The sequence below is a fragment of the Suillus subalutaceus genome (assembly GCF_016647625.1).
Source record: "Suillus subalutaceus strain FC151 chromosome Unknown DFJ58scaffold_7, whole genome shotgun sequence".
NCBI lineage: Eukaryota > Fungi > Basidiomycota > Agaricomycetes > Boletales > Suillaceae > Suillus > Suillus subalutaceus.
The window spans coordinates 1-25620 of NW_024540256.1; the positions used below are offsets into that span (position 1 = coordinate 1).

At 44.4% G+C, this 25620-nt stretch overlaps 14 protein-coding genes across 14 annotated transcripts; 6 read left to right on the top strand and 8 right to left on the bottom strand.

Moving 5' to 3' along the window:
- Positions 1 to 252: 252 nt before the first annotated feature.
- DFJ58DRAFT_760966 (uncharacterized protein) lies at positions 253 to 608 on the top strand (the record flags this gene model as incomplete). Its single annotated transcript, XM_041388456.1, has 1 exon — positions 253 to 608. A coding segment is annotated over exon 1 (240 nt), but the record flags the coding sequence as incomplete, so codon positions are not given.
- Positions 609 to 654: 46 nt separating this feature from the next.
- On the bottom strand, positions 655 to 1957 carry DFJ58DRAFT_910624 (uncharacterized protein; the record flags this gene model as incomplete). The annotated part of the gene is made up of 7 exons (XM_041395195.1): positions 655 to 784; positions 982 to 1054; positions 1167 to 1195; positions 1219 to 1387; positions 1437 to 1619; positions 1840 to 1891; positions 1946 to 1957. 7 exons carry the CDS (start codon positions 1955 to 1957, stop codon positions 655 to 657), a joined length of 648 nt encoding a protein of 215 aa, XP_041249421.1.
- A 1961-nt stretch (positions 1958 to 3918) lies between these two features.
- Positions 3919 to 4194, bottom strand: DFJ58DRAFT_652246 (uncharacterized protein; the record flags this gene model as incomplete). The annotated part of the gene is made up of 1 exon (XM_041381665.1): positions 3919 to 4194. The coding sequence occupies one exon, from the start codon at positions 4192 to 4194 to the stop codon at positions 3919 to 3921; it is 276 nt and encodes a 91-aa protein (XP_041249422.1).
- An 893-nt stretch (positions 4195 to 5087) lies between these two features.
- On the bottom strand, positions 5088 to 6149 carry DFJ58DRAFT_836880 (uncharacterized protein; the record flags this gene model as incomplete). Its single annotated transcript, XM_041392319.1, has 3 exons — positions 5088 to 5122; positions 5319 to 5850; positions 6093 to 6149. The coding sequence occupies 3 exons, from the start codon at positions 6147 to 6149 to the stop codon at positions 5088 to 5090; spliced, it is 624 nt and encodes a 207-aa protein (XP_041249423.1).
- A 2013-nt stretch (positions 6150 to 8162) lies between these two features.
- DFJ58DRAFT_652140 (uncharacterized protein) lies at positions 8163 to 8564 on the bottom strand (the record flags this gene model as incomplete). Its single annotated transcript, XM_041381659.1, has 1 exon — positions 8163 to 8564. The coding sequence occupies one exon, from the start codon at positions 8562 to 8564 to the stop codon at positions 8163 to 8165; it is 402 nt and encodes a 133-aa protein (XP_041249424.1).
- A 25-nt stretch (positions 8565 to 8589) lies between these two features.
- On the bottom strand, positions 8590 to 8921 carry DFJ58DRAFT_635155 (uncharacterized protein; the record flags this gene model as incomplete). The annotated part of the gene is made up of 2 exons (XM_041381270.1): positions 8590 to 8754; positions 8775 to 8921. Coding segments are annotated over 2 exons (312 nt in total), but the record flags the coding sequence as incomplete, so codon positions are not given.
- A 393-nt stretch (positions 8922 to 9314) lies between these two features.
- Positions 9315 to 9959, bottom strand: DFJ58DRAFT_713607 (uncharacterized protein; the record flags this gene model as incomplete). Its single annotated transcript, XM_041383936.1, has 2 exons — positions 9315 to 9751; positions 9809 to 9959. The coding sequence occupies 2 exons, from the start codon at positions 9957 to 9959 to the stop codon at positions 9315 to 9317; spliced, it is 588 nt and encodes a 195-aa protein (XP_041249426.1).
- A 5636-nt stretch (positions 9960 to 15595) lies between these two features.
- Positions 15596 to 16537, top strand: DFJ58DRAFT_652248 (uncharacterized protein; the record flags this gene model as incomplete). The annotated part of the gene is made up of 2 exons (XM_041381666.1): positions 15596 to 15942; positions 15970 to 16537. The coding sequence occupies 2 exons, from the start codon at positions 15596 to 15598 to the stop codon at positions 16535 to 16537; spliced, it is 915 nt and encodes a 304-aa protein (XP_041249427.1).
- Positions 16538 to 18298: 1761 nt separating this feature from the next.
- On the top strand, positions 18299 to 18544 carry DFJ58DRAFT_629656 (uncharacterized protein; the record flags this gene model as incomplete). The annotated part of the gene is made up of 1 exon (XM_041381180.1): positions 18299 to 18544. A coding segment is annotated over one exon (246 nt), but the record flags the coding sequence as incomplete, so codon positions are not given.
- An 87-nt stretch (positions 18545 to 18631) lies between these two features.
- Positions 18632 to 18913, top strand: DFJ58DRAFT_633044 (uncharacterized protein; the record flags this gene model as incomplete). Its single annotated transcript, XM_041381232.1, has 1 exon — positions 18632 to 18913. A coding segment is annotated over one exon (282 nt), but the record flags the coding sequence as incomplete, so codon positions are not given.
- Positions 18914 to 19153: 240 nt separating this feature from the next.
- Positions 19154 to 19507, top strand: DFJ58DRAFT_635311 (uncharacterized protein; the record flags this gene model as incomplete). Its single annotated transcript, XM_041381273.1, has 2 exons — positions 19154 to 19321; positions 19373 to 19507. Coding segments are annotated over 2 exons (303 nt in total), but the record flags the coding sequence as incomplete, so codon positions are not given.
- Positions 19508 to 20547: 1040 nt separating this feature from the next.
- DFJ58DRAFT_836884 (uncharacterized protein) lies at positions 20548 to 21173 on the bottom strand (the record flags this gene model as incomplete). Its single annotated transcript, XM_041392320.1, has 4 exons — positions 20548 to 20757; positions 20850 to 20963; positions 21003 to 21077; positions 21141 to 21173. The coding sequence occupies 4 exons, from the start codon at positions 21171 to 21173 to the stop codon at positions 20548 to 20550; spliced, it is 432 nt and encodes a 143-aa protein (XP_041249431.1).
- Positions 21174 to 21468: 295 nt separating this feature from the next.
- DFJ58DRAFT_652062 (uncharacterized protein) lies at positions 21469 to 21717 on the top strand (the record flags this gene model as incomplete). The annotated part of the gene is made up of 1 exon (XM_041381654.1): positions 21469 to 21717. The coding sequence occupies one exon, from the start codon at positions 21469 to 21471 to the stop codon at positions 21715 to 21717; it is 249 nt and encodes an 82-aa protein (XP_041249432.1).
- Positions 21718 to 23503: 1786 nt separating this feature from the next.
- On the bottom strand, positions 23504 to 25070 carry DFJ58DRAFT_836885 (uncharacterized protein; the record flags this gene model as incomplete). Its single annotated transcript, XM_041392321.1, has 8 exons — positions 23504 to 23830; positions 23874 to 23921; positions 24008 to 24130; positions 24188 to 24300; positions 24503 to 24556; positions 24762 to 24767; positions 24854 to 24903; positions 24970 to 25070. The coding sequence occupies 8 exons, from the start codon at positions 25068 to 25070 to the stop codon at positions 23504 to 23506; spliced, it is 822 nt and encodes a 273-aa protein (XP_041249433.1).
- Between the last annotated feature and the right edge of the window lie 550 nt (positions 25071 to 25620).

The window sequence follows — 25620 nt, forward strand, 5'->3', positions numbered from 1 at the left end:
ATGTTCCTATCTTTCTTTTGAATACTAGACTCCTGATATCGTTTCTCCCTCGAACTCTATCTCGCATCACGTAGAGAAACGCTTCAGCAAGAGAGAGGAGGCTAATCCTGAAAATTCCTACTGCAGGCAGCTTACGCCCTCATAATAGCACCGTCATGCAGCAATCCAGCGGTGCAGCTCACACCCAGCCGTCTTCGCAACCCCATGCTGCCGTCTCCACCTCCACCACACCTCCCGCCGTTGTTAATACGATTCGAACACTTACCCTGATGCAACGATTAGACACGCTGGTCGTTGGGCTCGTTTCTGGCTCTTTATCTGTTGCACCTCTCCTGAGTATACCGACGGTCAGCATTATCTTTACGACGATCTCTCTCTCGTCACAAGATGTTATCTCATCCGTCGAGTACACAATGGAGGCATGCTGTCGTTTATTGCATACTTTATATCTAAGTACCAGGAGTCACACAGATTACTTCCGCGGCACCAACCGTTTCGTCCTTACCACATGGTAGACGTCGACCAGACTTATTTCTAGACCACATTGCATGCATATAAACGTGGCTCGATCACGACTTATCGTTCTTCATGTCATACATACCCTGCACTATAATTAGACCATAAGCGTCTTCATTATTCTGAGCATCACATCCCTCAAACGCATTCACCCGCCGTGACGACTCTGACAATGACGTTAGTGTCGTTGGTCGTATTATCGTCCAGCGGCTCCCTGTCGAATCGCACATGTATTCGCATGGAGGTACACCTCAACAAGTTGGCTTTCCTGCAGAAATTCCAGTAATACTGGCGTGTTCTTACAGTTATGGTGAAGCTGAAGGAAACAGGACATCACATGGATAGCAAAGTGTATTACGCAAGATGCAAGGGACAGCGTACACGATTTCATATTGATCTCTGAATGGCCACTACCTATTCGTACAGTTTCACCTAATATCCATCCGAGTCATTCAAATAGCATACGAATGTTGGCTGTTCAAGCATATCCACTTCTTCCCAGGGACGATTGCGAATGCGGGCCCCCCCTCGCGAACATCTTCCGACATCATCAAACAAGCTCTTTCGGGCCGTTCATAGGCAGCGAAATGGCCTCCTGACTTGTGATGGGACTCGATCACAAACGTTGTTCAACCTGCGCAGCCACCTACGATCTTGTGTTAGCTTCGTGGCAGCAAAGCTGAACGATTTTTTAGAACGCACGCTGAGGGTAAAAGAAGGAGCTCTTGTGGGAAATACGACGCTCCCATAGGAATAGTAGGGTAACTAGTACGACCTAGATCGTTAGAAATCGCCAGACACCTCAGAGTAAATGCGATGGGCAGCGCCGGGCCCAGCACGGGAGAACCAGTATATGGAGATCCACGTAGAGCTGTTTCGAAGGTAGTGAGTAGTATATTAAGAAGTGGCACTGCTGCTACCTTCGTCATCAGTCCACTTGTAGTCATCGGTCCAGATGACCATGTTTTCGTAAAACCACCAAGCAGAGCAACGGGCTATCAGTAAAACCGTAGGCGAGCGTCTGCGGGAAGGTGCTCTGCTCAACAAAGGTAGCCGGATGATTTTGTTGCGATTACCACGCGGTGCGCTCAAGTCCTGCCTTTCTTCCGCAGAAAAGGGGGTTAGCAAGTACGACAAGAAAGACAGGGGAGATTCCAGGTCGGTGGATCGGCCCTAATCAAAGATGAGATGGATTGATGGCTCGGAACCGAGTAGGAGTACTAAGGTAAGTGATGAGGTAAGTCAGGGGTCCATAACAAAACATAATGGTAAGTACAAGCGCCTGCATGATGGAGTATGAGTTCTGATGAAGGGAAAACGCACCAATGGACCTTGGAAGACTAGGACAAGACATGTGGAGGATGGGCGATGGATCCTAAGGAAGTGCAACAAAGTGCACCATAACACATCCAAACATGCTGGTACACACCAAAGCGCACATTGTGCGGAAGTCAAGTTTGGAGCGCATTTGTAACAATTGTCAGCACATTGTGAAAAGGCGTGAATCATGCCTTTCTGCACCTGCTCAAACTCCAGTCTCTGCAGTGGATCCCTGCCCATAGCTAGTGGTGTCACAAAGAGAGGCTCTGGTAGCAATAGCAGCAATGTGCTCGATGACTGGGTGTAAAATTGTGGCAGGTGAAGAGGTGTTTGGACCTCGCCAGAGGAACAAGCGCTCATCTGCTCAGCAGGATGGGCAGAGAGGTGACAGGTTGAGGCTGAGGCCTCAAGGACACTGCTGAAGGCACTAACTATTGGGAGCCAGAAGAGGGGAGTGGGATGGAATAAGCAGATGCTACAATGATATTAATTTGTTGCTCAGGTGCTCCAGCAACAGGAAAGAGACTCTCTGGGCTGTGAGGGGGAAACCAGCAAGGAAGGAAGTGATGTCGCCATGGGAAAGGGCATCTGCAATGTTTTCCTGACTGGGAACATATTCTGTATGGATGCAGACATTGTTCTTGGCCTGCAGGGTGAAGATGTGCTTGAGTATGGCATTGGTGGCTTTGCTGTGTGATTGACCCTTGTTGGTAACTGCCACAATTCCTGCATTGTCTAAATGCACTAGGAAAAGTCTGTTATGAGGATCTTTGGAGTCCAGCAATCCTGTGGCTCATGAGGAAAGGTAGACACTAGTTGCAAGGAGAAGTAACTGACCAAGATGTAAGGCCAAATGGAGTCCTAGATCCACTGCCACAGCTTCCACTCATCCAATGTCAAAACCACAGGATGGGCCAACACAAAAAACCAGGAGCCCAGTGCCATGCGACCCAAAACTGGTCAATCACTACTCTGACACCAAAGGAGGTGCTGGCATTGCCCCACTGTCCAATGTCTGATGGGCATGTGGAACAAAGGGGGGTCTCATTCAGCAGCATGCACAGTAGTTTAGCCACCCAGGTGAGGTCATGTATCAAGCTTGGTGGGAGGGTCAACTGAGCCTGTAGCGAGTGAAAGACTGAGGCAAATGATGATAAGGCGCATAAGAAAGGGCAATTAATAGGGAAGATGTATGATATGTGAATCAATTTTCCATGTAGGCTGTTTGCATCATGCTCAGAGAACTTTGCACATGGTTCAAGCCAGGCCATCAACGCTTGTGCAGGCCTCTATAGTTGTGCAACTGACTTGAACTTTGACAAGCTTTTCTGCTGGAATCGCTACTGACTTCATATTGAGGTTCCAATTGAAGCCGATATAGCGCTAGATGAAAGTGAAGGTTTAGAGTTTCTCGAGACTCCAAGGGACACCACACAAGGCTATTAGTGCTATGAACTTGGCTTCTGACCAGGTCTGATGAGGGAGATGGATGATGAGAAAGTCGTCTACTCATTTGTGAATGAGATTGAAACCTGCCTGGCCATAGATGGCTATAAGCATGTCTGCAATGGAGCCAAAACCCCAGCACTGGATGTTAAGCCAAACATCAGGGCCCTGTCAACATAGACAAGTCCTCGCCAAAATACACACAAAGAGTTCTGCTGGTTTGGTTGAACAGGGGTAATGTGGTAAGCTGCTAAGATGTTGAATGTTGCTGCTGTGCAGCCATGAGGTAAGAATAGGATTAATTCGGCTGTGCTGTTGAATGAGCCCCAAACAGTGGGGAAATTGTCTGCATTGATTCCGGTGTGGGAAATACAACAAGAAGAGAACTGTAAAGTACTCTTCAAATGTTGGGTCAAAATTACTATGCCTAGCTGCTATTTGACCCTAAAGGGTTTCTGTACTAGACTCAGAGCTTAAAGAGCAGAAATATCATCAAAACAAAGACTGTGATTCAGACTGGTACTGACAGTGGTGAAAGGAAGACATGATTCTGTAAGCAGTAAAAATGCGAACATAAACTAACAAAAGTGGGTAAGTAAAGGTAAGTAAAAAGGGGAAATATCAGCCCAGGGAAAACTATATTGTCACACTGGCATTGTCAGATATTATTGATGTATTGATTGAGAGGTATGACAAGTCTTGCACAAGACAGAACTTGTTCGAATGCGGTTTTGGTACTAGGCTAAGAGGTGATGACAGAAATGGCCCAATTATCTGCTTGAGCTCATGTGGGTCGAATCCTTGAGAGTAGTGACCAGCGGCTTGCTCACTGATAATGTAGAAGTCAATGAAGGAAGAGTTCAATTGAGAAGAAGTGTGATTTTCGAAATATATGTGTAGCTTTGGAAGCATTATAGACACCGACATTGAAGCCATTATGAATTCCTACAAGTATGTGCATCCAGTCATCAAGAAGATTATATTTACACAGAAGATCCTCAACAAAATCTGCAATTAAAGGAGTGACTATGATGCATGGGTCAGGCTCGGTGAATGCAGTTGCCTGTGACATGTCCAGTTTCTGCACAGATGCTGCATTCATGAAAATTGGTGCAGTTGGAGTTAAAGGAGCAGGAGGAAGAATGAGCCCAGTTAAAACAGAAGTGTTTTCCATTGGCTGCTGATAGTGCATGCTGGCTTTTAGCCGACAACGTGAGTGGCACAATGGATTTGCCTGCGGACATTGATTTGGCACTGCAGTCTCCAGGTAGGTGTCCTGAGTGCCTGCATCTAAAGCAGTGAAGATGTGCTTTCTTATGAGGGGTTTGGACAAGGCCAGAAGAGGAGTCAGATGGTGCTGATCATTTCGATGGGGATGACAGGGGCTGAGAGACTTGCAGCATGGCCAGAGATGCTCGAGCCACAGCTTGAATGGCAACAAGAGTGAGGGCACTCATGTTCAGACCAGTGAGATCATGAGCTGTATTCTGGGCTGCTAGTTCTCTTTGCAAGATATCATAATCATGGGCAATTTCCCAACCATGTGAAGCGGTAAGTTCAGAAACCACTTTATGATGTGAAGTGAAGGCCACTTCTCAATTAGTACCATTATGGAAGGTGATATGTTCCTCGACTACTCTGGAGGCTGCTAGCCACTCATGAAATTTAGTCATTTTTCCCTTGCTGCGGTCAATACCTTTGGCAATTAAACTGCCTCAGCTGTTAAATGAGACTACCTCATTGCTGCCATGGAAGGCATTTAGGTGCGCAGCTGGGGTGATAGTGATATAGGGAATGTATTTGTATTATTTCAAAGCTTCATCCACTCTTGGAGGGATGACTGCAAACAAAGATGAGCACACTAAGCTCAGACAACGTAAACAACAGTAATGAGAGGCTAATCATATTCTTGCCAAAGACGAGGTTAAGCTCCCAGCTCATAACAGTGTGCAGCTCAAGATAGACACTCGATGGTGTATGGCCATGGTGGGCTCTCAATGGTGTAGAAAAAATGATTTATAAGAACAAATACTTACTTGCATCAAGTGGGCTTGCTTTGAAATTAGGTACCAGGTCTGGTAATGAAATCTTCTTCAAATCCATGTGCGGTGCCACAGCTGCCACCCTCGCTTGATCCACCACTGCAGGGTTAGCAAACATGGCTGGGAGCGGGGCAGATGGAGAATTGACCGGAGGGACCAAAATATCAGCATCCTCGGCATCCAACTTGCGTAGTCTGGCTTGCAATGCTGCCCTTTCTGCTAACCGGTGTTGTGAGGTAGGGACTGGTTGTACTGCATTTGGTGGGCCTGGGTGAACTGAGCTGGCTTGATTCTGAGTAGGGACCAAAGAACTTTGAGGGTTAGTAGCAGGGGGCCTGCTGTTTGGCTGTGCAACAGTGGCCTGGGATGACCCAGATGAGCATGAACTAGGAGTGACATTATTGGATGTCGAGTGGGCCACTGCAGAATTGGATGATGATCCTGCAGCCCCAGAGGATGAAGCGGCAGGAGAAGGGTTATGATGGGTCGATGAAACTGGTAGTTGTGAAGAAGGCGGAGTTGGTAGCTATGTGGATTGCTGGGACTGTGTAGAGTGAGCGGAAGAGATACTCTGCAAATTGACCAAGGCAGGTGCTGATGAGCTACTTGAACTCTGCTGTGGTAAGTTTAAGCCAAAAACATTATTAGTCATGCTTAAGGATGTGATATATCAGAAGAAAATGAGGGTAGCGAGCAAGAATACTGTGAAAACAAATGAGTGGGTTGTATGGAGTAGTGAAGAAAAGGTTGAAAAGGAAGTAGGCACACTTGCTGCTCTACTGGATGTGTGGTGCCAGTTCCTTCTGAGCACTCAGGAACAGGCATCTTACACATCACTTGCCAGGGACTATTTGTCAATCATGACTTCATCGGTCTCAAGTGAACGAGCATTCTCACAAGGAGGCATTACAATCAGTAAGCAGTGTAATTGGCTTAAAGGTGATGTTGAAGCATTACAATGTGTGAAATGCCTTCTACGTCATGACCTTCTATTCTGTGAGCCCAGTCCATCATCTCTTATAGAGGTTGAAGCTAATGACTCTGAAAATGAGACTGGTGAGGTTGGAGATGATAATGACAAGGAGGGTTGGGATGCACTGATCTTACATCATCAAAACTGCCCAAATGTCACAGTACATGACATTACCTGATTAGAAAATTTGAAATTGATCAAGTATTACGATGCATGTATGCATGCATCATACAAACCTTACACATTATAAATGCATCACCACCCTCACACAAGTCTTAACACAGCTCAACCACAGTGGCAGCAACCTTATGTTGTAGTTATAAGGTGGTAGTATTATTATATGTACCTCATTACAGTAACAAATGAATATATGTGTGTTAGAAAATTTTGATCTGAGGCCTCCCAATAATGAGATTTAAGATGAGTGAATTGACAGTGGATCACACAAGATCAAATGGGAAAACATAGTATATTATACTACAGAGCACTGTAGCCCTCCACCGCCATCAAATCGTCATCTAACTCCTCTCCCTTGTTGGCTTCTATCCTATCAGGGTCCTCTTTCTCCTCTTTCTCTCATTCCTCTTCCTCCTCTCTGCCTTCCCCATCTTCCCTGTCTTCCTCCTCCTCCCCACCACCATTGTTGTTGTCCTCTTCAGCCTCTTCGTCCTCATTTACCACCCACGCCCCATCACTTTGCAGGAACTTGTCCTATTCACAAGTTATCTTGTGGCTGATACCTCCTCCTCAGTATCACATAAACATATATCTATCTACGAACCTAGGAATAGATAGATCAATCAAGTAGAAGTCAATAGGCACAGTGCACTCACATGTTTACATAGAAATAGACCCAATCCTGATTTGAATCTGCCTCGCATTGGACAAATGAATGAGGAAGGAGCTCGTTAGTCTTACCCAATTGAAATGCTGGAATAAGATGGATCCCTCAAATGATAATGTCAGGATCCAGGAAACTGAAGGCATCAGGATCTTCACCAATAAGAAAGCCAATGTGATGCAAACATTTTGCAGACTACCCAGATTTGAAATCTCTGTTGCATCCGAAGCATGGCATGAATAAAAAATCCATTTGATGCAGTTTCTCCATGGATGCATCATTGCAGTCCCAAACATCAACATGGAAGATCTGGATGATCCATACATACCAATAAGGGTGTCGTGCATCATTGGTCTCATGCAACAGAACCATAATGTTGGCACAGGTGCATGGATTGAGTGAGTCTTGCTCTCACTGTTAAAGTTGTAGGTAGTGTAGTTGATCCAGAGGATGCTGTGCTCATAGAGTTTGTTGTTAGAAATAATAATTTGGGACCATTCTTTGTCAGTGAACTTAAGCTCCTCTCCGGTGTACTCAATCCTGCAAAGACATGTGAGAAGATGTTTTTTAAGTCTGGGAATAAAGTCCTATTCCTCCCATCAGATGAAATAACTCTAAAAGGTTATAAAAAAAATCCACTACCACTGCTAAATCATCCTCTGGAAAGTCACTGAACCACTCTGTGAGATCATGTGAGGTCCTAGCATACTTAGAGATATGGTAGTAGTCAGCTGGCAATGTCTGATCGCTTTTGCAGTGCTGCGATCTGGCATCACCTTGTCTTGATGCCAACACAGCTTGTGCTTTGATGATCTTGCCTAGTAGTTGTTTCCAGGTCTCGATTCACATCATACTCGACACTGTGTTCTTCTTGCCTTTAGGGGTTTTTGGATACTAGTATTTGATGTGCCTATGCTGAAATTCACCCAAGTAGTAAGTGAAACAGTACCAATTAATATGTATGTACATGCACGATCAAATTAAAACTTACTGGCTACATGCTGTAGCTATCAGTAGTATTGAACTATTGGATTGTATTGGGGTAGTCTCCCAGGGTGTGATACTTGTAGGTCATCAAGTTGAGTTTCTTCCACTTCAGGCCAGATGAAACTACCTTGGTGGAGTAATCTGAAAGCTTGGAAGCTAATGCAGCTTCCCATTGGCTGCACATTGTATACTTGTGGGGTAGTTCTGTCATATGGTAAGCCTTACAAGTAGTATGAGAAAATTTGCGCACTGTCTGCCCCAGAATAACTGTAGCAGCGTCAAAAAAACTAAGGGTGTCCTTGGTATGTATTTGCAACTTTGCAATGCCATGCCAAGCTGCCAGGTTAAATAGAAGGTCCAAAACCATGGTATTATCATTACCTGGCAGCAAGCCCTCGAAGACTGGAAGTGCACACTGTAAATATAGTATACAGATCATTAAAAACCAAATCAAGAAAATTGAAACTGACACTTACCTGCAAAAGATCCTCAAAATCCCTTGCAGCCAAATGTTTCATTGCTGACACATTGGAATTGAACTTTCTGATGGTTCCTCTGCCAAAGGTTGGCGTAGCTTTATATCTATTAAGATCCATTAGTAGATGTAATAGAAATTTGAAAATACATACCTTCTATTCAGTGTCTAGACAAAATCTCCACCAGCCGCATGCAAAATGTGCATCAAATGAGTGAAAATTGCCTTCCACACACCATTTTCAAACTCATGAAGCTCATCAACCACAAACATATGGAAACGGTTGAACCCGTGAGGCAATAACTTGACAGAAAATGTGTTCTATGTATTTAATACCATCAATTATTAGGAGGGAGTGAAGCAATATAAAAAACTTACTTGAGTTGAGTCTAAACAACCCAAATTTCATATGAAGCCCCTGTTTGCAAAGACCATATCTCCACAAAAACTCAACATTTTTCTATAATTCAAAGTGGGATTTTACTTAGAATAGTATGCTCTATAACTGGGTAGAGCTATGAGACAAAAAATGTCACCCTTGAGTAGTTGAAAAGTCCCATTTTCAGTATTCTCTCTCTACTGGAAGCAGTTTTGAATATATTATTTTACTACTTTTAGGCCCTTGTTCAGGACACCTAGGGCTACATTTCACAATTTACTTGACAGGAAAATATTGTGTTTTGGTGGAGATACATGTCAAACAAGGGTGATGCATTACTTTTTTGAGTGACTGTAAGTGACGTGGTGACACACAGATGCAGTCGGTTTCCCTTGAGTATACTTGGATTGATTGCCAAAATAATGGTAGAAAGGCCAAACTGAAATGTTGCCAAAACTCACAAGATGAGTTGCGTCGGGCCACATCATGAGAGATGTGACAACACGCTCAAGGTTGTCTCCTGCTTCACGAGGCAGATCGTTAATCTTGGCATATGTCTCGATCATTTTGGGGCTGGAGTAAGCTTCTGAGAATACCTCAATGCTATGTCCATTGGGAGATTTCCAGAACTCATGATAGGGAGTCATATTGAAGGATGTTGCAATGTCATCCTTGAAAATGGATTCTATTATATCAGTTATCAAAGACTCCAGGTATTTCGAGTTCTGGGGCCTCAGTCTTGGTGCTCTACTTTTTACTCTCTTTAGGTAGCCTGATCATGATAGCAGATTGGTGCCAGCCACATTTCTTGTGGAACAGATTGGACAACTTCTGCAAATAAGCGTCAATGTTCTTTGATCCCAAGTATGGGAAAATGAAATAGCATCACTATGATTAAATAGTGGATCACCAATGAAAGTGGTGAGGCTCTGCAACTCAGCGACAGACTGCTGACCAGTTCCAGAATACTGATAGGCCATAAGGAGGCTGGATATGGGGTTAGAGAAAGCTGCATAGAGATCCTCCTGACTAATCTCCTTGGATGACAAGCCTTCAGTAATGTGACTCAAATCGGGAATACAGTTACCTCCAGCAAGTGTGGGAGCATCGGTAACATCCTTGAGGGTATCATTGTTGAAGGGTAAGGTGGGGTGAGTAGGATACAGGTGGTAGAGACCTACTTCGTCCAGTTCCATTTTGAAGGGAATGAGGAGGGAAGGGGTCCTCATGCTCTGACTGCAGCAGGGAAGGTGTACGAGGCTGGGGGAGAAGTTGATCCATGATGACATCATTATGATGTCCACATTGCTGGCAGTCAGAGGGCAGCACATGCGCAAGGTGAGTTGTGGATCCTGGCAGGAAGTCTGCAAAGCGGGTAGGCATGCAGATTCTCTGTCCAGATCGCTGAGAGACAACAGGTGGGGATGAGGGTGATGGTGCACAACCCATTTCAAACTAACAAAATAGTTAGAACTATATCACTGTAAAAAATAATACTTACATTGTTGTACACCTCATCCTGGTCAACAGACATGATGTCTTGAACCTCCAGTTGAACCGGAACCACAGTATCATCAAGGATGCACTCGGGGAACTTGTTACAATGAGCCCTCCTATCCCTTCTCTCCTTCTTCTTGTCTAACTTGCGCTTGCAATTGAAAATATGGTCAGTGAGGACAAAACTAAGTGGACATTGAATTGTATGTGCTGCAAGCTGCTTGTGTGAGCCAAATTTCAAAGTATAGGCTAAACAACAGGAATCCTGGACCATGAGGAGAGGCAGGAGAGAGAGGAGGACATGCAAGGCAATGTATTGTATCAACCTAAAAGACATACCTTAACTAGCATCCTTCCCCTTTTCATCGACTGAAATACAGCCTCATGCTCCAGTGACTTGTCAACCTCCGCATCATTAAATCCACCAACCAGAACATTTTCAGGGACATCAGGGGTTTATTTTTCATGGATGGACTCCAATTTCACAGTAGTTGCTTTGGAAGCTGTTGTCATTATAGACTTGGAAAATATGGTCAAAGGAGGGACAGAAGCTGATTGAGAGCTCAATTTTGATTGGGTGTGTTGCAAATCTGCTGGAAGATTTGAAGCCCAAGCTTTGACATGTTCACCAAGTGATGATTTCATAGACCTGAACTCTCATCTTTCTTTTGCCTCTTCACCTGCTTTATGCTGCTACAATATGACCACTATTTCCTACAACTTCCTTGCAACTGGCTGAATTGCCAGTGGTACTTTGAAACAGCTGCTGGATAGAAAAAACACAGACTCTCAGCACATCCCACATTTGCAGCACCCACCATCTCAGCTGCTCACCTAGATACTCCTCTGATCAGACCACCATCACCACCTCACTCAGATGGTTTAGGCCATATTTAATGTCCATATTTGCCTCCCTATGACAATGGAGACCAGTTTGATGCCCCTCATCCATCATCCCCACCGCTACCTGACGTCAAAGCAGAGTTTTTTGGTCCAGGAAATTGATTATATCAAAATTACCACAAGGATCTTGATGGCAAGTGATGCACTGATTTTTCTTCTCATATTCAATGTTCTTTGCTTTTTTTATTTACTGTTAGAAGGACTACCTTTCCTTGTGCAGTGATCTGTTGGTTCGACACTGTTGGTGATGTCTTACTAGGATGCAAAAGGCAATAAAATCACCAAATTTTCACTATCCTTGTTAAGACCGTAGCTCAAGGGTTAACAGATCTGAAGGGCTTGGCCTCAGCTCGTGCACTGTGCCCCTTACCCGAGTGTTACAGTCTAAGTATGCCCCTATTCATTTTCTCCTCTTACATTGTATTACATCACAATCACTATCGAGCCGTCACTAGATGACTCATCTTTTATCTCTGACTTGTTTCTTATCTTGTATTACATCACGATCACTATCAAGCCGTCGCTAGATGACTCATCTCTTATCTCTGACTCGACTTGATTCACCGACACCTGCCCTAAAGTAGTTGTCATTTCCTATATAAACCCGTCCTGTACATTGTATTTCTTCACTTAAATCTTACTGGGTTTTACCTGGAACTTCCTTCGCTTAAGACTTCCAATCTTAAGTCATTTAAACTTGATTCAAGTCAAGGACACTCTCCTTGATTTGACTTACAAACTTCTACATACATAGAAGTCTTTGAACCGACGATAGCCGACATTGCTTATCGCGTTGCTATACATCAGAACTATCCCAGTTCGTAACACCGAGTATGTACCTTTAATTTCAGAATGAAGTCCAAATGGAATCCGACAAAGTCCGAAGGACTTCTGGAGGCTGGCTACTCTAGTAGAGTGCTAGAGGACTTCCAGATGAGTGCGGGAAACTTCCGGAGGAGTACAGGAAACTCTGGAGGAGTTTCATCCACTGTATTGGGTCTGAAGATGAGACTTCCAAAGGTAAGCTCCCTAGATGGAAACATATAGAGGATAGACTGCAAGGGACAGAGTCCAAAGCAGGATAGAATAGGAGGAGTGGTCCGAAGGACAGGACATCTGGAGGTCCAGAGGTTAAGATGTCCAAAGGTTGCAATGTCCAAAGGTTGCAATGTCTGAAGGTTATGTTGTCCAAAGGTTTAGGAGGAGCAGAGGAGTGGACAGGATTAGGACAGGAGGGGAAAGGCTACTACAGATGAGGTCCAGAGTAGAAACAAACAGAGGTAGACTACACTATGGTAGAGTCAGATAGACAGGGTTTAGACAGAAGTCTTGGAAAGACAGGAAGTGCAGGAAAGGCAAAACTTCGGTCTAGGGAATCAATCCCTAGACTTCAGAACAGAGACATAGGGGACAAATCTGAAGGTCCGGATTTCCAGCCTAGGGAATCCATCCCTAGGCCCTGATGGAAAGGCAGAACTCAGATGGACTGAAGTCTAGAAGAAGATTGAGCAAGAAGAGCAAAGTCTAAGATGATATTCGAACTAAGGAAACTCTACAGGAGTTGTACAGAGGTTTATATACTGGACAGGATCCGAGAGGATCAGTAAGCTGAAGACAAATGCTATGTACGAGCATGTGGAAACATATTGGTAAGTATGAACGGAACATAAGTAAATGAACTCGGAGATGAGACAGAGTACAAGGATCAATAAGCAAGACGGTGTAGAGACTCGATCCTGAGTAGCCTCACAATGGCATATATTGCAACAATAGGTCGAGTCTACAGTAATATGCATGCAACGCGACACTTGCGCGATAAACGCGACGTTCGCGCGACGCACGCGACATAGGCGACACTTCCGCGACTTGCGCGCGCTTTAGGCGAACTTTCCCGCGCCTAAGCGCTATAGGGCGCCTGACTTCCCACTGTGTTTTCCCATGTCCAACCAAGTTCCCAGGTATGCATTTCTCCATTTATCATTTATTTCAACATCATACCATGTTTATTTTCACTTGGTACACATTTTTCATTACACATTTTTTACTTTACACAACACACATTACCACGGACCACGATCATCATAGACAGTCACCATCTCCGAGTTTTTATTATGTTTTGAATAAATCATCGCAAGCCCTAGTAGCAGTTAGCTCTAGTGGCCATATCCGCATCAGTTGTCTTATCAGCATCTCAGTACACGTCTTAACATCTCACTATCGCTCGCATACCGCTTTCACCCAGTTCCGCTTTTCGACGCTTTCGCCTTATCATGCGCTTTGCGCATTCCCCCTAGAGTTGACCAGTGGATATTTGCTTTCTCCGCTTCCCCTAAGGGACGAACATATCGCACTCATATTTTCCTCCCTTCAACAATTATATCAGCTGCACCCTCAGCTGAGTTGAAGATCCTTCAACGGAAACAGAGATAACCGAAGTCCAGAGTCAAGGGGATTACCATAAGGAGATAGATGCTGATTTAAGGTTTGGGCTTCGGATATGAGTATAGGTTGGATCCGGAGGTCTAGAGATATCAGATGAGCAGATCCGGAGATATAGGTGAAGACAGAACTAGGATATGAATTGTAGATATAGACCAGTAGTCTAGGGAAGGTAAAGTCCGAGGTGGAATGAGCTCAGATCCGATAGGACCAAGGGTGGATGAAGCAGGCTTAGCTGCGGAGGTCCGGAGGATGTATGAAGGTGTATGGATCCGAACTGATAGTGGACTGGAGGACTGAAGGCATGGATAAGGGTATGGAGTCATGGATAAGGGTATGGAGGTCCGGATGTGCATCTGGAAGGCGTGGGAACATCATCGGACGAAGGTCTGGAATACAGGATATGACAATCACCCACAGTCAATGGTTCAGATAAATACCAACAGTTGATAACATGGTCGTTCATGGGGGTGCAAATGTAGATTGTGTTCTTGAGCAAATTTACCAATGAATAAAAGGAGTGAGGATCTAAGGGGATTATCAGGAACAGTATCCGTTAACTGGCTTGATGCAGTGCTTGGGAAACTCAGAAACGGACTGAATATAGACTTATTGAGAGTAGCCAAATCAATAACTGGTATGATGCTTACGATACTACAGATAACAGATGACAATATGTGGTGAGTCAGAGTGATATCTCTTGGATACTCCTTATTCTCACAATCAGGGGAAATCAAACTAAGAGGCAAATACAATTGAATCAATCAAATATGTGGCTTCAAAACCAACCTTCTGCTGCTTAGGATCTCATGATGAGTAATGATGCAATCCAGACCAGAATACACCCTCATGATGTAGTCTTAAGTGGCCAAGCTCTTAATATTGTTGAATAAAGTATCAGTCTTATTGTCATTAAGAAAATATGTGAATTCTCCCCACAGAAGTGATTTTCGTGTCATAAAGAGAATGGAATGAAACTACACTAGATGACTAGTAACCATGTACTAGCTAGTATAATTTGTTATAGCTCAGGGATGACTTAGAGAAGGTCCATACATCATGGGAAATAGTGCCAAAAGAGCGGAGGAAATAAACTAATATTCACTCAGATTTTCACACATACATTTATAGGATCTCAAAAGAGGTGATCATTATTATCAGAGGGAAACTAGGCCCCTTTATATACTACTGTACTAATGCAATCAATTCAATGGCCTACTGTGACTGTGACATTGTACACTGATTCGACAGTTCGACACCAGGGTTTGTGACCTGTGACAACACCAATATTTTTCGACATCAGTCACAACTGCTACTCCCAGGAATCAGCCAAAAAAGGCAAAATCAGATGATATGAAATTATTTGATCTTCGACTACTGATCAACATAACCTGCTACTAAGTACATCAAGATGATCAACACCAAAAATTTGCGATACCTTCACGCACTCCTAGAGCCTCCTAAGGAAGCTTTTCCCCTGCTTCTACCCCATGAAATCCTCTCTGTGCTTGATTTACTGGCCTTCAAATTCCCCATGGTTGTTGCAACTGAAAAAAATATCCCCATCACAGTCTTCTTTTCTACGGATCAGCCGTCAGTCTCGGACATCAGTCTCTTACAAGATTTACCTGTTCCTTCCTCAGAAACACTGCAAGCCCTTGCTGAACTGAGCATCTCCTTGTTGGACAATGGAGCATGGTCACTCCGATGTGCCCATTTTTCAGAGGACTCGGGGACAAAGCTTCCATGCTGGGTTCTGACTTACTGGTGTGAGGTCATGACACTTCGAACCAAGTATCTAGAGCCGTGGATCCAAGCTAGAGAGAACCTGGAGAGAAGAGATTGGCTGTCAAAAGACAAAGAGAAAGAAGAGACACAGACCTTAATTGACAAGGTCTACAATGCTCTCGGCTCCATTTCGTGGTCTGCAAACATCAGAGGCTTCAGTAACACAGAGCGCACAGTCACACTTGCTACATATTGTACGGACGAGTGGCTATCTGATATCCAGGAAAATCAAATGCTTGACCTACTTCAGAGAAGGTTGCAACATGAGCCTGGAGGTCAACAGATCAAAGTTGAGAGTGTGTACTTCTACATTCTCTTGAAAAGAGGATATGACGCGTGCACCTCAAGATAATATGAAGGGAGCCGTCATTTCACATGCATATGGGAGACTAGGCATGCACTTTCATCGGGCCTCGGTCCAAGTTGCATTGGCTTCTTGGTAAATGTCAATAGAAACCACTGGGTGGCAGTCATCGTCAACTTCAATTCTCGCTCTATCCTTTATGGTGACTCACTCAATCAAGAGCCTCCGAACGACATGCTTGCTATACTGCATTGGTGGATGCATCATCATACTGGTCATCGTTTCACTACACGTTCACTTGAAATCACTTACCAAAAAGATGCCTTCTCATGTGGCCTCCTCTCCTTCAATGCCCTCGCACATCATTTTCTTCCCATGGAGTATCCCTTGATTGCTGTTTCGAATGTGAGGAATGGACGGCTCAAGATCCTGTTGGATATCATTGATCAGCACCTTGACCAGGCAGGTGTGCGTCACTTACAAGGACGAACATTGCTGACTTCTTTATTTGATAGAGCTTCGAGTCCATCAGTCAAGAATATCAGTTCACCTTCTCTCAATCCAAAACCGCTGCTTACCTTGTGCGATCAGAAAGTCCTTTATCTTCCAAAAGCAAGACTTGGATAAGCCCCCTCCCACGGACACCATCACCTATTTCCTTGATGCCAGAGGATTCCTTTTCACAATCAAGCTCTCCTGGATCATCTCCTTCTCCTGAATCATCTCCTTTGCCCGCTGAAGGATCTTCAACTCTGCTGAGGGTGCAGCTGATATAATTGTTGAAGGGAGGAAAATATGAGTGCGATATGTTCGTCCCTTAGGGGAAGCGGAGAAAGCAAATATCCACTAGTCAACTCTAGGGGGAATGCGCAAAGCGCGTGATAAGGCGAAAGCGCGGGAACAAAGGCGCTATAGGCGCGCGAAGCGCGGGAAAGTCGCGCGTCGAAAAGCGGAACTGGGTGAAAGCGGTATGCGAGCGATAGTGAGATGTTAAGACGTGTACTGAGATGCTGATAAGACAACTGATGCGGATATGGCCACTAGAGCTAACTGCTACTAGGGCTTGCGATGATTTATTCAAAACATAATAAAAACTCGGAGATGGTGACTGTCTATGATGATCGTGGTCCGTGGTAATGTGTGTTGTGTAAAGTAAAAAATGTGTAATGAAAAATGTGTACCAAGTGAAAATAAACATGGTACGATGTTGAAATAAATGATAAATGGAGAAATGCATACCTGGGAACTTGGTTGGACATGGGAAAACACAGTGGGAAGTCAGGCGCCCTATAGCGCTTAGGCGCGGGAAAATTCGCCTAAAGCGCGCGCAAGTCGCGGAAGTGTCGCCTATGTCGCGGAAGTGTCGCCTATGTCGCGTGCGTCGCGCGAACGTCGCGTTTATCGCGCAAGTGTCGTGTTACATGCATGATACTGTAGACTCGACCTATGTTGCAATATGTGCCATTGTGAGGCTACCCAGGATCGAGTCTCTACACCGCACCTCACCAATTCTTCGGAACACAGCCTCTTGGACCAGAAGCATCAATAGCTGCAGTCAATCCTAACAAAACGAAAAAAGGCCGGGCAGACACGAGGCCTGATGAAATTTTTGAAACCATGTACACAAGAGGAGTTGAAGGCTCAGCTCACCGTAGTTGAAGCAAAGTTGGAAGAGGGATGGGAGCGGGCTCAAGAATTTGATGAACTGGAAGAACAGAGGTGAAAGATAAAGGTGCGAGGGGGGAACATTGAGCGGCAGCGCAAACATCGGCAGAAGATATGTGATCTGGAAATCAAACAAAATGAGTGCACCCCTGGAGGAACTAAGAGAAATCTCAAAAGTACGTAACATCAATCATACAATGCAGATTAATTTCAACTGTGGCATAGCGGCAAATGCTTGACCCGTCAATGAAGGATTGTTCACCAAAAATCTCATGTTCCTCCATTGCGGAGTTGACCTGACTGAATCGTGCTGCGAAGGAATATGAACACCAGCATAAGCAGAAGAAGTGCCCCTCAGGACGCAAACATACACACGAGAAGAAGGATGCAGTCTATCACAACTGGCATGGGCTGTTCACATGGATTCAGATTGAAAATGCTATCAAACACCCATCAGTCATGTGGAGCTCGTCATGGCTGGTTCAGTACCTCAAGAAAAAGGATCCTGTAATCTTCAAAGGTCTTGCGTGTTTGACTGTTGAGGGTTGGATTGATCACACTGGCAAACCCAGGTGGACAGAAGCTGCACTTCATATGGCTGAACTAGGAAATCACCAGGGACATTCAAATGGGGGACGAAAGGGAATTTTTGTGCGTACTGTTTCCCAGTTCAATTTCTTACAACGCTAACACAAGGATTGGCCTAGACTAATTACCCCGGCTGTTGAGAAAGCAATCATTAAACACCTCAAAGTTCTTCGTGACAATGGAGCAGTCCTCACCCTCATAACAATCCGGGCTATCATGATTGCAATGATCTCTGATTTGGCACCCGAGATTTTCGATCACCAAGCAAAAGATGGTTCCCAGTTTCAGTGCTCCGATACCTTCGTACGGTACTGGTTGCACAATAGCCTGCATTGGTCCGAGCGACGTACAACACGGACTGCACAAAAAACTCCAACCAACTGGGAAGACTTGTGTGAGCAAGCGTCTCTTTGGCTTGCATACAGCATCAAAGAAGAGGACATACCTTCTGCGCTCTATGTGAACTCCGATCAGACACAGGTGGTTTATGCACAGTGTTCAAACCTTACCTGGGTGAAGACAGGTGCCAAGCAGGTTTCAACTGTGGGTAACGACGAGAAGTGGGCATTTACGGTCATGGTATCGATTGCAAATGATGGCACCATGCTGCCCCTCCAGGCCATCTATCAAGGATATTCAAAGGTATCACACCCCAGTCCATCAGCTCCCAATTACGAGAACTGCATGAACGCAGGGTTTCATTTTGAATATTCCAACACAAAAGCCTATTGGTCTACACATGCGACAATGCATTCCCTTGTGGATGAGATCATTGCACCACATTTTGAGCAGAGGAAGAAAGAATTAGGCTTACCACAGACGCAGAAGTCAGTCTGGCAGATTGATGTCTGGTCGGTTCATTGGTCAGAGGAGTTTCAAATATGGATGAAGAACAACCACCCCACCATCATACTGAACTTCGTGCCTGGTGGGTGTACAGGCTTGTTTCAGCCATGCGATGTCGGGATTCAGCACGTATTCAAACACTCTTTGAAGTGTTCGTATCACAGTGACATTGTACAGGAGTCGTCAGAGCAACTTGCCCGCAAAGAGAGTCACCTTGTTGTCGATAAGCGGATTGGCATCCTACGAGACTGCAGCGTGACCTGGCTATGGGATGCTTTCACGACGGTAAATAAATCTGACATAGTTAAAAAGGTGAGTAAATGATTCTCTTGGGTGGCCACGTACTCAAGACAAACGAGTTAGGCATTTGAAATGTGCCATGTTCACACATTTAATTTATCATTTGAGAGCCTGACAAGTTATGCTGTGCGAGAGAAGTTGAGGAGCCTCAAAGTTGACGATCCACAGTTTTGGGATGAACTCACGAGTCATGCACCCCAAGAGACGAATGACGGCACCCCAAATGAAAACGAGAATGAAACGGAAGTCTTAGGCAAGGCTGCAGAGACCGATGGTACTGACCCAACTGATGACACTGACGTGCCATGTGTGTCTGTCATTGCTGATATGCTGGGCAATGTTTCAAGTGTTCAAGGAATCGAAAAATTGAATGGGAGACTGATATTGAAGGCTGACACAGAGAGCATGGAGTTTGCAGTGGATATTGGGGCCGTCGAGGACGCTGATTGTGAGCCAGATACCCAAGTGGTGTTAGGGCGAGGGAAAAGGAAGAAAAAGGAAAACATGCTGTACTCACACCGATTTTGGTGTCACCACAACAAGGGACAGTAAGTAGTATTTTGCATGTAATTGAAGTAAGTACGTCATCTTGGTAAATTAGGAGGTAGTGAAGGCACATTTTGCTTCCGTTCATCATGTTGTGACATGGTTTCGACATACCTCATCGTGACCTGTGACCAAGACATATTTTCAACACCGACATCAGCCGGTGTGACGCGTGACTGTTGAATTGATTGCATTGGTACAGTACTCTACTAGTGGCTATGCAATTACTTATTATGGAAAAATGACTCATTCACTTTATTGTCCAGATGTTCACCTAAAGGTTACCGCTATTTTGGAACTGTCCAGAAAGTATGAGAAATCATTCAAACAAAATGTAGATTATGTAAGTAAAAATATGACACTGCTCAGATGGTGACTGTGCAGATGTTAAGATGTTGAGATGTTAACATGAACATGGCTCATTAGATGGGAAAATGTACAAAAAATTCCAATAGGTGTGGGAATATGCTTTCTAATGAAAGGATAATGGTTTTTAACACAGATTGTTGACCATGATAAGTCAGAAATATGAATAATTAATTCATTTGCCTATGAAAAACCATTGTAGAGACTCGCGTTTCTGCAGGCACATATGGGCACATTTTGCACCTTTTCACAACTCATGACAATTGGCCTTCAATGCACGACTTGCACCATCAGCTATATTCGACTTCTATCATGTCTCTAGTCGTTTACACATAACGCGCAGCTTTACTGCGAAACACGCCATAGGCACAATACATTCCCACACAATGCGCAGTATTCCCGCATGCGCGCCTTGCACTCTTTCTCACGCTTAAGCGCCCTGCATCGCCTATCATCCAGGAATGTCTGTCTATGTCCATCCACCTCATTGGTATGTCATATGCCTTGCCTCGTGGTTTGTAACAAGCATTGCAGCGCTATTACATGTCATTATGTATTCATAGCGCTTATTGCTCCTATCCCTTCTGCTTCCGATGTGATTTCCATAGTATAAAGTTTGCTGACTTACTACTCCATCATTATTACTCCCCTTTGCTGTACTTCCCTCGCTATTGGGTTTTACTTTAAAGTAGTAGTCACCACTTGGGCGCACTTTGTGTTTCCAATGGTTATCGTTATCCGCCTATACTAGACCTTTATCCGCGCTTGTTATAACACTCACTCTGCATTTGCACTCGCTTTGCACATCCGCTTCCTTATCCGTTTCTTTATCCGGTATTCTCCGCACAACGCGCGCCTTAGTGCTCACGTTCCCACGCTCGCGCTTACCTTAGTGCACTCTCTCACGCTTCGCACTCACTTCGCTTTTCTTCTTGTGCTTTCGCGCATCCATCGCACTTCAAGGGTCTTTCTTTCATCTGGTTCAGTGTTCAGTAGCAGTCCCCTTTAGGGTCAAATGTTCTTGCATTCTGCAAGTATAGCAGCTAGGCAGAGCCAAGACTCACTTATACTGGTTGAGCATTTTTAGATATTTCATATCAGCCCAGCCAGGTTGAGATCGCCTCACCGTCAAGAAAATTATAATAAATGTGATAAAACTGTAGGAAAATTAGAACTACCATTGTAGGGTGTAGTAGGTATGTAATTTGATATATTATACATCTGTGACCATGTATGAAACAAGTTTCATGCGTGTCAGCGACTCCACTGATGAGGACACTGGTTTTCTGGGTTGTTGCCCAGGGTTCGCTCCCAACCACTCCCCTAATATTTCCATCATCCACACTGACTCTATTTATCATGCAGCTCATTTAATCCCTGTCTATGGCACATGTTTCATCTCTTATGACCTTAAATTTCATCATTCCTACAATTCTTTCCAGTTTTACTACATAAACAAATACACTGACCATCACACATTCAAGATTGCTTTTTAGCGACTGGTGTTGTCTTTTAATTGACTTACTTCAGTTACTGGTTCACACTTAATGCATGATGCTATGACTTTCAAGTATTGTATAGCTTTTCTGGCCTTTCTATGCCTGACTCTACTTTTGTGCTTTTATGGCACTTGTAATTGAACAGCCAACTTTACCAACCTCGACTTAGTACAGTCTTAATTCACTTGACCAATTTAATTGTGGGTGAAAGATGTATCAAGTTGCAAAAGTGAAAATAAGGAATCCATTGTTTCCTGATCATGATGCTCCACTCAGGGTTAGCAACCTGGTCATTGACAGCTTTCTCACCTTCTCAGCCTTCTGACAACAGAGCCTGTGAGATGAGAGAGCCAAAGAATTTGGTTGATAGTTCAGTGGCTTGTATTAGGGACTTGTGCTATGGCCTTGGATGACATTTGGGCAGACATAGTGACCCATTTTTGCTTTATGGCTGCTACTGGAATATGACAGTAGTTTCCAACCATGGTGAGAATGGTGTCTGAAAACTGTGCAGCCCCATGCCATTCTGGGGTATCTCACCTGACAAAGTATTGTAACAGACAGGACCCTTTTGTTTGTCCAGCTCCACAAGTAAACAAAGCAGTGAATGAACAAAAATGGATTCTGGTCTATCAATATGTATGAAGGTAGCTGTAACATGAACTCGGAATGAATGATCTTTGACAGGTGCAGTGTGAAATCATTGTTCAGTCACTGTGTAAAATGACATTGGATTGTCAGCACAAGAATGTTCCGGTGTATTTGAATGTGAAACATTTCTAAATCCTGCAGAAAGTCATCCACTAGTGGAACATTCTTCATGGGCTGTACCCTAGAAGGGGTACAGGTCTGGCAATTTCTGTCATCCCAATTCCCAATCATACCTATGCCACATTTTGGATGATCATGTTTGTCAGCATGAGTTGAGCTCATCCATTGATTTTCTTTTTCATGTTCTCTTTGTCCACTCCAGCCATCATTATTACCTAGTATGGTCCCCACGTACCTGTTGTATTAGATCCACCATCAGGCCTGCAGGCCCAACTGTACTGTCTAATTAGGGTGGTTACATGGGAACCACAGGTGGTTTTCCTGATGATGATCACTGTTGTGTTCACCATGTTTGGCAACATCAGGAAAAATCTCCTAAGCTAATTAGATGTTTTTAGAACTAATGTTCCATCATTATGTCTAAATCATACAAATTCAAAGTTTTAGCTGTTTAGATCACTTATTTTACCCCTTAATAAAAAGACGAGAATTAGAAGTTATTCAAGCAAATTATCATGCATTGCAGAATTAATTTGTTTGATTTTAGATGGGTGGATGATCAGATCTGACCGAATCAGACAGCATTACAGGGGGAAAAAACTAGTCTTTGATTAAGAATGGGTGTATGGGTAGGCTAATTTGTATGCTATGACCAACGACGGACATATGACAACAGTAACTAGTTTCGCAAATGCTTCCAGCTTGCTAGCGTGGCTACTAGCAGCGCTGCTATACATCAACTTCCTACAAGCAAAGTAAGCACAAGCCTGAAGCAGAGGACCTGAATGTGGAGAGCGGTTAGTAGGGGAGCATGTAACACCTATGAAAATGAGTGCTCGAGCATTGAACAACTGTTGTGCATCCGTCTTAGTAGCGGTAGCGAGAACAAAATGAAATGATAATTTTTTGGTGGAAGCCTCGATAGCGGCCGATTTTAAAGTAGTGAGGTGTGCTGCCACCTAAAGTGGGCGGTGTGGGTGGAGCTGCGTTTTTGATCTGTTCTTTGGTTCCCTCACCATTTGTTTCTTACTCCTTGTCCTTGGACGCATCTTTGCGTACCATTCCCATGCAAGCTGAATGACTTCACCATCGGCGTCGAAGGTGTTGGAATTTCACTGTATCCTGGGTGTGCCGTTGGGTGGCGAACATATATGGCACTGCATGTGGAGAAGGAGACCTCTGCATAGGCAGGAATGAAACCGAAGGGAGACGCATATGGAGGAAGGTTGAAAGGTGTCAACGAGGACAGCGTAGACTCAGGGTCCTGGAGGAAATGAATAGCTGCAGGGTCAACGGAGACCACATCGCCTGGGGCTAGACGTGTGTCGGCATTCGTATGCTGTAGATGCGCATTAGTATATCGAAGCTAAGACCAGGCGCACCTTTTTGCCATTTAGCAGGACAGATCCATGAACGACGAGTCTCCGTGCCTCATAGACACTATGAGGCGAAGCAGCACCGAAAGATGAACACGTTGATGCGTCGCTCCACCTCGGCAACCGTGGTACGCACGTACGAGTGCTTTCGAGATCCAACGCTGCTGAAACAGCGTCTTAGGCGAGCGAGTGAAGTCAATGGCCTCGGCCTCGGCACCACAGGACCGCCTCCAGAGGTTGTAGAGGTTACGCGGAGACCAGCTCTGTTAAAAATATTGTCTGTTTAGGTTTTAGCTGAAGATAATAGCTATGGAACTTACCATTCGAGGCATGGCCTTCCAAAATGCAAAAATGTTGGCGTCCCTCATGGTGGGGTTTGGAAGACTGCCGAAAATAGTGTAACGGTAGGCGTAGTCGAAGTGTCTTGAGCCACCTAGGGTCACGAAAGTTTCGAAGAGAAAAAGAAAGGCAAAGAAAAGAAAAGAAAAGCAGGAAGAAGGTTTAAACTTGCTGGAGCGTGGTGTGAGCACTGCATGGCGCGGAGACAAGAGAGGCCATGTGTTGCAGAGGGAAGGCAGGCTTTGGTGGAGAAAGACGATGGTAGCCATAAGAGGGCGTAGGCGCCAAAAATGTACCTTCAATCACCAGAGAAGGATGAGTGGAGTTTGGTGCAGTGGACGGTGCATGCACTGATGAAGCGTCAAGACTTGGAAGTTAGATGAGTGTAGAATCCAGATGCGGCGTGGCGCAAGTTGGGTGAAAAATGGACTGTTGAATTCAAGCATGGGAGCTCTATAATTATTAATTTAGGTGGTTCAATTTTCAAAATTTTCAGTGTGGAAGGCGCCGGAAGGAACCGAAGTGTTGTTCTTTTCCGCAGTACATCTCACTCACTTGATCCTACATACACAGTATCCTCGCCCTTATCCAAGAATTAATATCTGCACCATCGGGTCAAGTCCGAATCCGAGTCATCTTCGCCTTACCACCGAAATCAATGCCACTGCTCTTCCCCCAATGGTCCGTGTTCAAGTTCCTACTCACCTTATATATGTTGAATGGTTTTGTTGAATTCAAGCTGGAAATTGAGCGCAGTGTCCACCTTATACCAAGGTTTAGTGTTATGGCCCCCACGAGAGTGGACGAGTGATACAGTGCTTGAGGGCTGTGAGCCTGTGACACCTTCTGGTTGAACTCATACATAGATAGACATACTTTTTCAATGTTCAGATAATTCTCGATAACTCTTGCTAATCATTTGTTTGCATTAAAATAATCACATCTAAATTATCATCCTTAGTGACTTTATTCATAAACACCTGTGATTATGTGAATGTTATGACTTTATGTGAATTTTGGCTAATTTGCCTTGGGAGAGTTTTCCTGATGAAGAGGGTTGCATGAACAAACTCAAACTTGAAGTCAGTGAACACTAGACCTAAGTTATCTATAAGTGCCCACTGTCAGTGGCCCACTTTTAATACTCATGACCCGAACACACTGGCAATCAGATAACCTATACTGTAAGGAAGTAACGTCAAACATGCAGTTTGGTTGTCGTTTTCCTGGTTAAATTTCACATCAGAGTCTGATGTACAGTGCTTTTGGGTGCGCATGGGCACCCACTTTAAATGGCCGGGCCCATGCATTCACAATTGGGAGGTCATACCATTATAAACCCACCACTACTTGCGTAAGTGGCTGATGTTTCGAATCTACATTGGAGTGTGCCAGAGAGGTAGCCCCAGTCTTT